Below are 16,496 nucleotides of genomic sequence, written 5' to 3'. Positions count from 1 at the left end.
TTGACGTATCACTGTCCACTTTCATGTAAGGGCAGGTAGCTTGAGGTGAAGATCTAGCCTATATGCTCACAGTGGTTGAGTTGTCTAACAACATTAAAAGAGATCTGAAAAGTACAAGATCTGTGGGGTAATAATAGCAAGCAGTTTGAAGAAGAAATATAATTGAATACCTCGAATGAGCTAAAATCTTAAAAAATAACTGTGTCATTTATTCTTTTACTTATTAATATTTTCACAATTAATTAAATGCCTATCCTTATCAGGCTCTGAATTAAGTTCTGGGGGATAGTAATAAATAGGCATGTGCTTACCTTCAGGAATCTACAATTATTGAAAAGACATATATTAATGAAAAATAATTAAATGTACAATTCAGGCACTGTACATATGGAAAGGAAATTTAGGACCCAAGGAAAATTAGACAATGTCACAAAATATGTAATAGGAAGAAAAGACATAGTTATAGAGATAGAAGAAAGCTTTTATAAATAGGCAATTACTGAGTTGAGATTTGAAGGAAGAATGTGGATTAATTAGATGAAAAGGGATATTTGTTGGAGAGGGGGATTTTTAAGGAGAGGAAATAGTCAATTTAAAACATATTTTAATATCTTTTCGTTTTTCATTTTGAAGGTCTGAGTGCTGGAGATTTCTGGTACTTAAAATCATTTTGGGCTGTGGAAGTGATGTCAAGTAGTGTTAAATAGGGGACCTGAGCACTGGGCAAGTCTTAGAGAAGTAGGCATGTGCTGGAAAGCATCTCATTGGTGCCCATAACTATTTATTATTTAAACTCAAAATCTGTACACATCCCTTTCCTTCCATAAATTTTACAATAGGGCTTTTTTTGAGGTTGCTTTTTGTAAACTGTCCTCATTCTTTTAAACCAACAATATTGATTTGCCTCTTGTGATATGTATGGAAAATGTTCTTTAAACTTTTAATTTGGGAAATAACTGCTTTGAAGCTCAAGCAATAAAACAACATATAAGTTTGGTAAAGAGATTTATTTCAGCTTTTTTTTTTCCTGGGAATTCAGCATCATCCTGGAATCCTGGAGAACTGAAGGCTGAGAACATCCAGAAATTCTATTTCTGGTGCAAGCACAGATTTTTTAATAGTTTGGTAATGTCACAACAGCAAAGCTTCTCTAAGTGGTTTTGCAGAGCAGTGAATATTTTAAAATGAGAGCAAAACAATGTAGAAGATCAGAAACTCTGTGATGACGGGCAGCTATTGGACTCGTGTGTGTGTGTGTGTGTGTGTGTGTGTGTGTGCATGCACATGCCCACATGCTTGCATATGAAGCATTTGTTATGTGTGTCAAAGACAACTAAGAGACAGCTTTGGAAGGGGTGAGGCGCTGCTATTACGCAGGTATTGCCTACAGAGTCTTCAGTTATTCTACTCTTATGAGGCTTCTCATCTAAGGTTATCACAGTATCTCATGTACAATCATAAACACTCACTTCTTCCCAATAGGAGAGAACACACATTCATATTGTTTAGTCACAAGAAATGAATATATTTGTTCAGCTTCCATTTGCAATGATGTTTGGTCTCTGAGTTTAAAATCCCCAGGTATGTCCTTTACAGTTGTAATTCTATTGACAAAAATTCCAGATTCTGACCATTGCTATTCTGAAAAACTTAGGACCTGGGTGATGATTTAAGAAGAATGATAATTTGAACAAAGCAATACTATGTATTCAATACAGAGGAAGGCAGGAAAATAATCATAATTTTAAAATTCAATAGAAACTTGTGTGACTGTCATATTTTTGTCATTGGCCTAGCAAAAAATATATATATACATACCATATATATACCTAATATATATATTATATAAATAATCAGGGTCCCTCACTGGATTTACAAGTTAAATAGTTAGAGCTGTGTTGCAGTGTTACAGTATACATCACTCATCAGTATTTATTAACATTGATTATTTCAGATGCATGATTATTAAGATGTATAGAGACCAGAGTAATTAAAAGCATGTATTCCACTTAAGAACTTAAATCTAACAGCCTATATTTGACACCAAAAATGTATTAATTACTTTCTATTAAATTTTAGTTTTTTCCACAAGAAGAACATTTCATTCTCCTTAGTAAAATGGTGCGAAACATACTAACCTTAATCCCATTACCATTGTAGAAGAAAAAACTGAATGGTGTCCAGGACACAGGAAATGCTCAGTAATTATGTTGATTGAATATTATTAATTGGATAAATGATAAACTATTTAATAGTCCTACTGCATAGTTACTTTTTGATTAAACATATTTGGTGGGGAGAAGGGGGTCGATGGGGAACAAAAGGGGACATTTGTAATGCTTTCAACAATAAAGTTAAATAGAAATGAAAAGAAAAATGTAGAACGGATCCAACTGTTTCCTGCTTGCTATGCTATAAATACTTTAATGATAATATTTATCAGTAGAGGGATCATAAAACCTTGGCTAACCTCTTGGTATAATAGTGTAAGTTTCTTCTACTATGGCTGGTTTAGGCCACTTGTCTAAGAGAGTTCCTTCGTGTTAGCCTTCGAAAGACTTCCTTCACTTCCTTGTTGCTCAGGGTATAGATAACGGGATTCAGAGCCGGTGTGACCACTGTGTACCTGAGTGCAGTTGCTTTGGCTGTTTCTGGAGTGCGTGCAGTCTTAGGTTGGAGATAAGTGAACAAGGAGGTGCCTTAGAAGAGAGAAACAACCAGGATATGAGAAGAACAGGTGGAGAAAGCTTTGCGTCTGCCAGCTGCTGAAGGGATTCTCAAGATGGTCACAAAAATGCACACAGAGGAGCACGGAATGAGGAAACAGGGACTCATGATAAAGAACATGGAGACAGCAAATGTCACAATCTCATTATGGGAGGTATCCACACAAACCAGTTTCACTACAGGCATGATGTTACACAAAAAGTGCTGAGTCTATCTTTCCTGTTCCACAGAAGGGCAGAGTGAAGATCCAGGTAATCTGGACTGACTCCACCACCACCCCAGTGGTCCAAGATGCTGCAGCCAATTTCAAACACACCTGAGGGCCCGTTAGGAGAGCATAACGCAGTGGGTAACAGATAGTCATAAGCCATGGCTGCTAGAAGGCAACATTCTGTCAGTCCCAAGATGGTAAACATGTATATCTGAGCTGCACAGCCTCCTGCACGTATGGCCTTGACCTCCATAAGCAGGTGTACCAGCATCTGAGGCATCACACTGGTGACACAGCACATCTCCAGGGAGGAGCGGTTAACCAGGAAGAAATACACGGGAGTGTGCAGGGAAGGGGTGACCCAGATCAGGCAGATGATGATGAGGTTTCCACCCACAGTAAACAAGTAAATGATTGAGAACACAACAAAGAGCACAGGCTGTAACTGCTAGAGAGGAAAAAGCCACAAATGTGAATCTGGTGCAGGGGGATTGGTTTCCACTCATAGGCTCAGAGCCAGACATCTGTGGAGATAACAGAGGGGTCAGATACCACCTAAAGGAATCCAGTCATCTAGCTTAGGTCTCAATTTCCCCTTAGAAAAAGGAGCTTTCCTAGGATCAATGGTCTGCCATGAGACCCTGCATACTAGATTCCTTTTGCTAAGACATTCTAAATAACTGCCCAATTAAAATGAATGCAGTATTTCTTCCTGATTTTGAATTCTGAATCTTATGATTTTGTTTTACCTTTTTGATATTCTTATATACATAGGCTGTTATGTAAATAACATATAAAGGCATGTAAAGGAGTCACATAAAACCTAAGTGTATAGAGGTGCTATATTCTGGTCTTCCAAATTTCACAGCCTTCCTTAAGCGACTGGAAGGGAGTGTATTTCCAGTCATTTATGTATTAATTTTCATACATATTTTTATGCATTTTGATTTGAAAAGAGTAAACCAATGAATAAACAGTTAAAAACTAGGGAAACTCAAGCTAACGGAATCTTCTTTCCACAACCTCAATGTAATTTTCCAGGAATTTATGGTAGGAAAACATACCTAGAACCACAGGTAAATTTTCTTTTCCTTGTTGGGTGTCTAGATTTACCTCGACTCCAAATTATGACGTGGTGATGGAATCAGCAGTATTTCTAGTCTGACTATAGACCAGAGATTACATCCACCTTATGGCTTAATTATATTTGTCTCAAGAGAAATTTGTTCAGAAACATCAGTGAGTGTTCAATGTACAATTGGGTTTTCATTTTTTAAATACATTTTCCAGAGATAATCTATTGTTGTTAGTTACATCACTTAAGCTTTGATATTCAAAACTAAAAGTTTCTAAGGGACTTTCATTATGCTATTATGCTAATTATTGAACTTTATGGATATTTGGCATAATAATCTTCTTTAAGCTCCTCATATGGACAGTGACTGCTCAGGACTTTGTGGTATCAATAGGCACAGTCCAGGACACAAAGCAGGCTCCATACATTCACTTTATTCATTATCTATGATTAAATTGTTAGCTGTGTAAATAAATAGGCTTGATGAGAGAAATTCTAAATTTCCAATGGAATTAATTAAAATAAATGTTAAAAAATATAAAAGTTATTTTTGTTAGTCTTCAAAAAATAAAAATATTCTTGTTCTTTTTCAAGGCTCTCCATTGCAAGCAGAATGCAGTTTCCTTTTCTTTTCTTTTTATTCTTTTTAAAAAATCTTTTTGTTGAGAGTATTACAGATGTCTCCCATTTTTCTCCCCAGTTCCCCCTTCACCAGACCCTGCCCCGCCCCAGGCTGTCACCACCCCATTGTCTGTGTCCGTGGGTAGTGTGTGTGCCTGTAGGTTCTTTGGTCTATCTCTTCTCTCCCTCCCTCCCCCACTTCCCTCCAAGATTCCTCAGTCTGCTCCATGTTTCCATGCCTCCGGTTCTATTTTATTCATCAGTTTCTTCATTAGATTTTTTGTTCGTTTATTTTGGTTTTTAGATTCAATTGTTGATAGATTTTGCTGTTTTATTGTTCATATTTTTAATCCCTCCTCCTTCTCCCCCTACCCCTCCTCCTCCTTCTTCTCCCTCTTCCTCTTCCTCTTTTTCCTCCTCCTCCTCTTCTTCCTCTTCCTCTTTGTCCTCTTCCTCCTCCTCCTCTTCTTCTTCCTCTTCCTCTTTCTCTTTTTCCTCTTTCTCCTCCTCTCTTCTTCTTCTTCTTCTTCTTCCTCTTCCTCTTTTTCTTCTCCCTCCTTCTCCTCCTCCTCCTCCTCCTCGTCCTCCTCTTCTTCTTCTTCTCTTCTTCTTCTTCTTCTTCTTCTTCTTCTTCTTCTTCTTCTTCTTCTTCTTCTTCTTCTTCTTCTTCTTCTCCTCCTCCTCCTCCTCTTCCTCCTCCTCCTCCTCCTCCTCTTAAAGAAGACCCTTCAACTTTTCCTGCAATGCTGGTCTGGTGGTGATGAACTCCTTCAGCTTTCTCTTGTCTGGGAAGCTCCTTATCTGACCTTCAGTTCTAACTGACAGAGAGCTGCTGTGCAGGCGGTGCCCCCATGGAGCAGGAATTGCTTCAGTGGGGCTCTGGTGCCCTCTGAGTCTGCCCTTTGTGTTGCTCTTGGAGGTGGTAGGGTTGTGGTCCCGTGTGGTCTGAAGCTGACCGCCGGGTGCACTGGCTCTGGGGTCTTCCCTGAGGTGCAAAGTCAGCTACTGCCTGTGCCCTGCCTGGGGCCGCTCAGCAAGAGCTGCAGAGAGATCTGCAGGTGGCTGCTGCTTGTGTTGGGCCTGGAGGTTCTGGGGAAAGGCCAGGCTGTGAACCTTGGCGAGCTGCTGCTAGTGCTGGGCCTGGGGCCACTTATTGAGAAGTACAGGGAATGCTGGGGCCAACTGCTGGTTGAGAGACTTTAGTCAAGTCTGAAGCCTGAGCTAGGACAGGCCATTCATAGGGAAAAGCCACTGCAAACAGCTTGGGTAGGACTGCAAATTGGGCAGGGTGGGGTCTGAGGGAGCAACCAGGGCCTGGCAAACTGTGTGGGCCAGGTTGATGGAGACTGAGATATGGCGACTGCCAGTTGGCACTGTGGCGGGGAGGTCTTAGCAAAGGAACAATGACCTCTGCTAGCACTTTTGTCTGGGAGAAAGCTGTCTCCCAGCTCTTGCCCTGATGCCAGACAATTTAGTTCCTCCCCGTATGTCCCCGGATCCTTTCAAGCTGCTGCCTAGCACTGGAGCTCAGAGGGAATGAGTCTGAATAAGTCTGTGTGCCAGCCCTTTAAGAGGAGCTGCCTGGGGCTCCAGCAGCCTCTGTGTCACTCAACCACAATCCCCGCTTGCTTTTACAGCCCGAAGTTGTGAGGACTTCTCGTCTGGTGTGGGTGCTGGGACCACTTGCTCCTCACAAAGGCCTCTATTACTAAATTAAAATAGCTTTAGAAATTCCAAGGATAAAAAATCCCAGGGCACACAATGCAATATATCAATCACGTATCATAGAAATGTACATTTGAAACTTATATAATCTTATTAATCAATGTCACCCCTATAAGTTTGATTTAAAAAATAATTAATTATAAAAATATTCCAAGGATTTAAAAAGGAAGAAAATTACTTACTTTTTATAATATTAATCATGCTAGGTAATATGAAGTACTGCTTCCATGGAACTGTTGCAATGTTCTCATAGTAAAATAAACCAATAGCCAAACTATTTAAAGTAAAAGACAATAATAAAATACATGCAATTACCAACTTAGCTTGTGTTTAATAATTTTAAAAATATTGTTCTTAAAAAAATATATTTTAAAATAATAAAATTTTAAAAATTAGTTAAAAATGGAATTCAAAATCACATGTCTTAAGGGCATGGTACAAATTTCTCATCAATTCTGGATAAAAATATATCTCACAAAAAATACAAATCTCTTATAAAGAAAATGAAAACCTATGTTCCTCATATAGCTTTCACATATTAATAGTTGTAATCCCAAGGGACTTGACCATTGTGTCCAATAGACCTACCACAAAATATCTGTTATTGAGAAACACATATTGAATTATAGTCATTATGACTTAAAGAAAATATAGACATCCATTAAAATTCTGTATTCTTCCTTATGAAATAAAAAAAGTTGTTTAATTAACAGTAGTCCCTTCTAATGTCCCAGGGATCATTTCCCCAAGGCCAGTAACACTTTTATTATTACTAAAATATATCAACCATTTAGTGCCAAGGCAAAGCAGATTAGTTTGCCTACAGCATTTGTTTAATTCTGAAGGTTTGAGATAATCTATAGATCAATGAACAATTCTTACAAAATATTACTTGTCTTTCAAAAATCATTAAACTTCTAATTAAAGAAGAAATATGGAGTTTTATTTGGTAAGATATATTCATATATTTCTTTACAATTTATTTTTTCCTCAGTTTTTTAAAAAACTAGTTTTATCTGTGCATCGTGTATAACAAGAACAACTTAAGAAAAATCAATATAAAAACTTGTTTAATTATTAAAAAGGAACAACTTTATGCTTTATTAAAATTAAAATAAATAATGAGGACCTTGTTCTCTCTAGAAAGCATTAGATTACAGGAGAAAAGAGTATCAGAAAACAATTAGCTGTGATTTAAGAAGTGCTTTAGATTATAACCATATAAGGTATTTCAATTCAGATATTGGGGTTCTTTGCTCTCCAATTTTTACTAATTTTTATTTATTGTTATTATTGTGCTATTTCAGTTAGAGAAACAGTGATGATCTTAGCTTCACGTTCTATTCTAAATACTGTTGATGTAATTGGATTGATCCATAAGTATTTAATGAGAAAACACATACTTGCAAGCGAGCTGGCTCAAATGAGAGCTAAAGGCTATTTTCTCAGAAAATGTTGAAGCTGGCCTCTTTAATGGGAAGGGAAAAAACTCTTTGGCCTCATTAGGACATAGGTAACTAAATTAGGACTTAAGTAAATATCATTAAATTATTAAAATTCCATGCAACATGTTAATTAAAAAAACATCAGTATAAATCTGTGGTAGTTATTGCAACACCATTGCTGAGGAATCTCCCTTTTTAGAGGATATATGCAAAGTAATCAGTTTTTTTAGGATTTTAGAAAGACCGAGAAGGATATTTGGAGGTTAATTTGTGACACTATACACCTCTAGTTTTACAAAATTTTATTAAATTAAATGTACTCAGGCAAGGTAGAAATGTACAACACTATAAAAAAATAAGGAAACTGACAATTTTCTTGGATAGCCTTATTATATTTCACATTGAAGGCCATGGATGGTACTATAGACCTTGATCACTCAAGGAAGGACCAGCCATTGCTTTATGCCACATCAGTATCAGAACTCTGAGAAGCAGTGGTGGTTGAGGCATTTTAGGGATACACTAAACATTGTTAGCCTGCAATATGTTCTCGATACCTTTATCAACTCTAATATTCTTTTTATTTCTCAAGACAAATGATGGAGTATTTTTAGAGCCATAACAAGTTTAGAATTGCTGTAAAAGGCTGGTGAGCATGATAATGCATATGAAGCATTTTATAAGTTTTGCTAAATATATCAGGAATAATAATGTTGTTGCTATTACTGATGATAAGAATGGTACTGAAGCAGGTTTTGCAATTGTGGTGAGAGGGTAATGGCCATAATCACTAGAACATCTGTTACCTAATATATTTTGAGACTTCTAAAGGCATGATAGCTTGGGCTCACCAGAGTTCCTTTCATTTGCTATTGAGGACATTGGTTTGAGAACTTCCAATAAACAAAATAAATAGGTGAGATCTTACCAAAGTACGTATTTTTAAGAGTAAGATTAAAATACGGATCACTTGTTTCAGTATGGATCTATAAGCTATGAGTTTTTAGTTTTTTATTTTCAGAGGGTAAATCTATTATAAATATAATTTTGACTATAAAGTTTCTGAATTAAATTTGAAAAATGTGTTATAAAATAACTGAGCCAATATTTACCTAACCCCAACATTTAAAAAAATGAGACATCATTCATCTCAGGTACAATGTAGCATTATGAATAATTATTTTTTCAACATAGCTTTCTGTGATTGCTAATGTTTGATATGCTATTGCTAAGTAAGACCTGTACAGAAAATATTTGTATAATTCTACTTTTAGTTAAAAATAATTTACTCTAAATAAGGTATAGTTTTGAGCTCGTAATAGTTGAATTAGTGCTTTATGATTGGATTTTTACTGGGCACACAATAAAAAATGACTAGCTTCCACTTCTAACTGTGCAGTTTGGAGATAATTGACTGTTGAGAGTTCAGCTAACCACTGCATAATAATGCTGACTTTGCATCTATTTTGTGTAGCCAAGTGGCCTGCAGGGGAGGGAGTGGGACTCACTTGCACTGACATTAGCCCCTCCCTTGAATGCATATATTAGATAACAGCCTGCAAAGTCATTAGTCAATGTTAAGTTTCTGACAAGACTTCCTCAACTGTCTTTGTGCTAAACAGTCTTTCCTACTTCCCAGAGTCTTCCCCTTGTGTACCCCTTAGATAAAACCCATGGGGGGCATACCAAAATCCCACTTTTTTTTGTTAGAATTGACCAATCCAGCTTTAGTCAGGGAGCTCCAAAGTACCTTAATAAATGCATGTGCCCCAAGTACTGTCCCACACCCTGCCTTTACTTCCCCATTTGGCCCCTTGAGGTATTCCATGTAGCTCCTTTAGGACCTGTGATCAATTCTATTTCACTTTCTCTTGTGATCTTTTGTTGAACCCTGGCTTACCATCCTACACCTCTGGGCTCTATCTAATAAGTGTTAATTTAACAAAGTCACACACAGTGGGAAACATCTATTTTGATGGATGGGAATTGAAATCACTGTTAGAAGGAGGACTTCTCTTTTGCAAGTCTTATTGGTTCAGAGTTTGTTTTTTTAAAGCCCAACTCAAATGATATGACTATATGTATAATGAGAAATGGGGGCTTAGTAAAGTCAAATTATGGCTCAAGGAACAATATTAAAAAATCACATAAATTAGCAGTCCAATTAAGACAAAATGAGCACCCAAATCATTACATATGTTTATTTGTTTACTTATCTTTATTTACTGTTTCTCTCATGTGTACATATATGTGTGTGCATGCATATGTATATATGTATGTATATAGTGGATGATGGTATTAAACACATCCCATTCAGTAGAAACTTTTAACTTATATAATCAAGCATTAGAAATGTCAAACCAGCCCTTAATTTATCTTTTTGCAACCTGGATTTATTTTCAATATAATAGTTTAAAATAAAATAATATAATAATAAAGTTAGTAGATGATTCTATTTTAATTATTTTCTGTCTAACTCTTTCTATTTAATTCTGAAAACTAGCATGTCTCTGATGAAGAATATGAACTGCAGACTATGACCACTGTTGAAAGAAAAACTCACTTAGGTGATAAGCAATTAGTTATTGTAAATATTCTCTCCGCTTCAGAGAAATAGAATGGTAAGACAACTGAAAACAGAGATGTATGTATGGATTTTATTGATATTTTTGAGATTATATTTATCTTTTAAGAATATCCTTTGATGTACATACTTTGATTCGTAGAGAGAAACTAGTCTAAGATATGATTTGTGAAAATCACACCAGAGTCACTGAATTTATTCTTCTTGGTTTTACAAACAACCTTGAGATGCAAGTTTCTCTCTTCGTTTTGTTCCTCATCATTTACACTGTCACTTTGTTGGGCAACTTCCTTATTGTCACTGTTACCAGTGTGGATCCTGCGCTTCAAACACCCATGTACTTCTTTCTCCGGAACCTATCACTCCTTGAAGTCTGTTTCACCTTGGTCATGGTGCCGAAGATGCTGGTAGACCTGGTGTCCCCAAGGAAAATCATCTCTTTTGTAGGCTGTGGTGCCCAGATGTACTTCTTCTTCTTCTTTGGCAGCTCTGAATGTTTCCTCCTCTCTATGATGGCTTATGATCGCTTTGTGGCCATCTGTAACCCTCTTCGTTACACAGTCATAATGAATAGGTCTTTATGCTTGTGGATGGCTGTAGGCTCTTGGATGTCAGGTGTTCCTGTCTCTATGCTACAGACAGCTTGGATGATGGCCCTTCCTTTCTGTGGGCCAAACACTGTAGACCACTTTTTTTGTGATGGTCCCCCAGTGTTAAAACTAGTCACTCAGGATACAACCATGTATGAAATGCAAGCACTTGCTTCCACACTGCTATTTATTATGTTTCCCTTTTCCCTCATTTTGGTCTCCTACACCCGTATTATCACAACCATCCTGAGGATGCCCTCAGCTACTGGTCGCCAGAAGGCATTCTCCACTTGTTCATCACATCTCATTGTGATTTTCCTTTTCTATGGAACAGCCAGCTTGACCTACCTACGGCCCAAATCTAACCAGTCTCCAGAGAGCAAGAAATTAGTGTCATTGTCTTATACTGTCATCACTCCCATGTTAAACCCCATCATCTACAGCCTAAGGAACAATGAAGTGAAGGGAGCAGTCAAGAGGACATTCACTAGAAAAGTCTTGCAGAAGTTAGATGTGTTTTGAGTTCTATTATTGTGTAGCATGTTTCTAAACAAAGTAGGGGCAGCAGAACCCACAAACAAAAGCTTAAAAGGAAGGGAATATTTGCTCTTATTTTGTCAATGTCACTGTGACGGGTGTCCAGTTAGAGTACTAGCAAGAAACAGACGGTAGTCTCAAGTTGGGATAAATGAGAGAATCCTTATGAGGGGACTAATTAACAATTGGGAGGCAGATTTAGATAACTGTCACACAATTCAAATGATGGAAATTCTATCTCTTGACCTGAAGGGGCAAGGAGAAGGAGTTTTAAGTGGAACCTGGAGAATGCTAAAACTATAAGAAAAAGCCATCCACCAGGAGCTCCATTCTTTAGTAGAGGAAGACCGTCATGCCAGCCTTATTCTACTTTCTCTTAAATCTACTGTGGGTGCTTGTTCTTGATCAAACCAAATCTGAGATAGAAGGCAAGAATGTCTGAAATAGAAGACTTCTGGGGCACAGATCAGGATGAAAAAGTTATGTAGCTAATATGGTGCAAAGGTCAATTATGTGATGTGCTTTAAGTGGGTTTTAAAAGATATATTGAAAGGTGGAGCTTTGTATTTGCCAAGAATTCATGGTGCAAATTCTTTATATTTGCTGGTTTAAATGAGGTTATTTAATAAAATTGCCTTAGTATTAATGTTTGGTGACAAGATTGTAGACTTTTTTGATCATTGGCTAAATCAGCTATTAGTTTTTATTCATCAGCTATTTCCTCTTAGAATTTAAACAACAAACATTTGCTTGACACTGCAGTAAAAGCAAAAGAGTAATGATAACGACCAACATGATTTATTGAGGCACTGCCTTTAAAAAATGCCTTTGTAACGACTCAAAAGATAGATCCTATTATAAATTTGTTTTTCATAAAAGACAAATTAGGATCAGAATGTTTGAGTAACTTGACAAGGCAAAGAGTTATTAAAAGGTGACCATGTGAATTTGAATCCAGACTACAATGAACTTGAAATCCAATATGTTAACCTCTTAAAAATATCTAGTTGTATGTTCATCATGGTAAAGCCCCACTTATATGGGAATTTGGTCTTCAAGGCCAAGTGAGATTGAGTCAAGTTTAATTTTGGAAAATCTTATTTTCACTAGCATAAGGATATATTGGTTTGAATATTCAATTTACATATAATATCTGTTGTTTTAAGTCTTCATTAGCCAATGTTTATCTTAATTGAACAGATTTTATTTAAACAATAACCACCCTCCATTATTTTTTGTCAATTTTCAGGAAAATTTAAATATATCTTTATTGATTTCAGAGAGAGGAAAGGAGAGGGAGAGAGAGAGAGAAACATGAATGACGAGAGTCATTGATTGGCTGCCTCCTATATCTCTTACTAGGGATTGAGCCCGCAACCTGGGCATGTACCTTGGCCTAGAATCGAACCCCGATTGCCTGGATCCTAGGTTGATGCTCAACCGCTGAGCCATGCCCAGCCAGGCTGGAAAATTTAAAAATAATCAGAAATTTGCAATTTGTGATGACTATTTTAATTTAATTGTGATTTCCTGAGGTTTGTATCCATTGATTATATTGAGAATTTTGGATTAGAACTATCAGTTCTTTTAAATCTTTCTACTTATGGCCATTTAAAAAATTATAATTAATCAATTAAAAATTAAACTTATTGAGGTGACATTGGTTAACAAGGTCATACAGGTTTTATGTGTATATATCTATGATACATGATCTGCATATTTCATTGTGTGCCCACCACCCAAAGTCAAATCATCTTCTGTAACCATATATTTATCCCCCTTTACCCTTTACTACCCTTCATCCCCTTCCCTCTGATAATCACCACACTGTTGTTTGTGTCTATAGGTTTCAGTTTTCATCCCACATATGAGTGAGATCATATGGTTCTTATCTTTTTCTGACTAACTTATTCCACTTGGCACAATATTCTCAAGGTCTATCTGTGGTGTCACAAATGGCAGTATTTCATTTTTTCTTATGGCTGGGTATTATTCCATAATATATATGTATGTATCTCTATCCAATCCTTTATTTGAAGGGGCCATTTTATTTTTAGCTTAAATCATATATATTTTAAATTAATGTTACTAAATTCAGTGACCATCTGACAAGACTTTATTGCAATGGTTTTCTATTAGTTGTATGTGACTCATGGGTAGATGTGAGATTGTAAAATCAATTTAGTAGTGCATGTGTATGTGTTTAATAAACTAACATAATAACACATAGGATGGAATAAAAAATCAATATATGAAAAGAGAGCTATGGGAGCACCTTATATATAGTAAACACCATCTGAATGTTTGATAGTATTATTTTTAGAATTACAGAAAACATTGAGTGGATCTTATATGTTAACAGGTATGTTTTAGTTATGCATATATCACGTTCTGATTAAAATGTAAAATTAATTTCTTCCTATAAGATATAAACAAAAAATGTTTATAAGTCATTCACCTACTGCCTCTCCTGTATGATCTATAATCCATGGCTTCCTGAGGGGAATTTATAATATAATTAGTATGTTTCAAATAGTTTTATTAAAATTGATGTAAGTCAGAAGATCTTCATGGAGACTTAAAACATTTTTCTTTCAGCCTCAATTTACAAGCTAATTTTTTCTTTAAGTTTAACAAGCTAATTAATAGAGTCATTATTATACTTAGAGAGAAGACTGAGAGGATTGATTTGGTGAATTTTTTTTCAAACAAGTGCTACCTAACAGTAATTTTGTAATTAACAGTAATTCCATATTTTTCTTTGGGCAAATATTTTCATCATTGCTTTTATGGTGATATGAGTGACTTTTTGATTGTAGTAAAAGACATTTTGCAAGGAGTCCTTCCTAAGTTTACAATGCCATATACTATTTTCCTACATATGCCCCCATATTGTTATTTACAAGAAATTCTAAAAATATCTCCTTTAACTATCCTTAAGTTTGAGTGTCAGAGGATGTCCTCATAGGCCAAACATGGTATACCTAAAATAAAAATTGCCTAGATTAGTTAGTTTACATATTATCCAATTTTGTTACATACAGAGTGTCTCAAAAACTGTATACACACTTTAACAGCTGATAGCTCAGTTTTGAAAATGAAATCTATTTTAATAAACACTACCTTTATAATTATTCAAAGCGTGTGTGTAAATTTTTGGGGACATCCTATATATGAGAGCTGAGGTAAAAAGAAAAAGCAATTGATGTGGTTGATATTTCAATGTAGCTTTTAAAAAGTCTATATTTGGTTAATTTCAATGGCATTCAAGTCAAATTAGTGAATCCAATCCAATGTATATAGCATTGTTTTTTATTTATATCTTAACATGCAATAAATAACAATGCAATATTCAGATCATAGATCATAGAAATGTACACTGGAAATCTATATAATCTTATTAACCAATGCCACCCCAATAAATTTAATAAAAAATATAAATAAAAATTGCCTTAAAGGAGTTTTATTTTATTTTTAGAATTTTGTGGCATTTAATTTAATTTTGTGGTACATAATGAAAAGACTATGACTCCATATTTACTGTTAAGTTTAGAAGCTTTGGCTGTTCTATGGAGTTCATTTACATTGGCCCACTCACTCTCCCTGTTGCCTCCTTACTCTCCCCAATAATCTTTAGCAATACATTGTCTTCTAAAGGATTCATTTGATCAGAAAGCATGAAGTTGTATCTCCCCTTATCAGCTAAACTCTTATAGCTATAGTTCTAAAACTTGAACGGAGGGGCCAGAAGGTTGGGAAGCCAGTGGTGAATTGTGGTGCATCTTCCTAGTGTATTGAGTTAACTCAACTATTTAGGGAAATGTAATTTTTAAATAATTTAGAGCATAAGTTTATATTAAACAGAGAAAAATTATGGGGTAGAGTAATCAAAAATATATCTTGATGTTACAGGGAGTATTTTTGGTTATGACTATCCTTCTTACCTCAACTGCGGGGTCAATGACTTATTCCTGGCTATGGTACTTTGGTAAAAAATGGCTGAGTTGCACTAACTTAATACATATATTAAAACTCTAAAGTAATAATAAGAGAAAACTGAGATCCAAGATGGCAGTGAGGTAGCTGAGTGTTACATACACCTCCTTCCAAGATCAAACTGGAGTTACAACTAAAATATAGAAAAATCACCCTAAATAACCAACTAAAGACTGGTGGTTGAAAAGAAGTCTTACAACCAAGGGTTTATAGAATAAGCCACATCAAGACTGGTAGGAAGGGCAGAGACTCAAAAAGGGCTGGCCCCGCTCCCATGGACAGCAGCTGAGATTCTGGAGGGATATCTCAGCTGCAAAGGTTCTCCCTGAGAAGCATGGGGCCTAAACCTCAGTCTGGTTCCCCAGCCCAGAGCACCAGAGTTGGGAATAAGCACCCATATAACATGACAATGAAAACCAGCAGTGATTCTCTTCACAAGGGAGAGATGGAAGTCTGCTAGAGACACAGGTGCCCTCTTAATGAGCCAATGCACAAAATCTTATTTGGGTGCCAGTGGAGGAAGGGCAGAGCAAATTAGAGTCACATGAGGAGAGATTGGGGATTATGGCTCTTGAGAGAGAGCTGAAGGGACAGCTGCCAGGAACCCAGAGCTGAGTTTTTCTTCCATACCACAGACACCATATTTCTTGGGTAGAGCACTCCCCTCCATATGGTGACAGTCTGGGGGAATGCAATAATCCCACCCACTGAACTGGATGTTGCCTCATGCAGCAAAGCTTGCACCCTGCTGAGGAATCAGCTGCCTGGACCAGGGTATAGAGGTCTGGGCAGACTCAAGGGTGTCAGTGAATGGGTTGTGTGGCTGTGGGGTGGGGGCCATTCCACCCACTTTCCCATAAAACTGACTGATGCCTTCCCATCACAGGAGATCCACTAGCCCCACTCTCTGGGCTCTGGAGGGCCCCACCCACCTGATTCCTGGTGGCTCTACCTTGCCAAGGTCTTGGCAAGATACCTGAAAGAC

At 36.6% G+C, this 16,496-nt stretch overlaps 1 protein-coding gene and 1 pseudogene across 1 annotated transcript; one reads left to right on the top strand and one right to left on the bottom strand.

The window, feature by feature from the left end:
- Nucleotides 1–2,511: 2,511 nt before the first annotated feature.
- On the bottom strand, nucleotides 2,512–3,462 carry LOC148093842 (olfactory receptor 10C1-like; annotated as a pseudogene).
- A 7,087-nt stretch (nucleotides 3,463–10,549) lies between these two features.
- OR10A7 (olfactory receptor family 10 subfamily A member 7) lies at nucleotides 10,550–11,500 on the top strand. The gene has a single exon (XM_016214345.2). The coding sequence runs from the start codon at nucleotides 10,550–10,552 to the stop codon at nucleotides 11,498–11,500; it is 951 nt and encodes a 316-aa protein (XP_016069831.2).
- Nucleotides 11,501–16,496: the final 4,996 nt, after the last annotated feature.

This window comes from Miniopterus natalensis, chromosome 2 (assembly GCF_054644295.1).
Source record: "Miniopterus natalensis isolate mMinNat1 chromosome 2, mMinNat1.hap1, whole genome shotgun sequence".
In the NCBI taxonomy this organism is placed as follows: domain Eukaryota; kingdom Metazoa; phylum Chordata; class Mammalia; order Chiroptera; family Miniopteridae; genus Miniopterus; species Miniopterus natalensis.
Note: the sequence above shows the minus strand (reverse complement) of the source record. Positions and strands in the feature narration are given on the sequence as shown.

Coding starts and splice junctions, on each gene's coding strand:
- OR10A7 (XM_016214345.2), top strand. CDS start 10,550: ATGATTTGTGAAAATCACACCAGAGTCACTGAATTTATTCTTCTTGGT.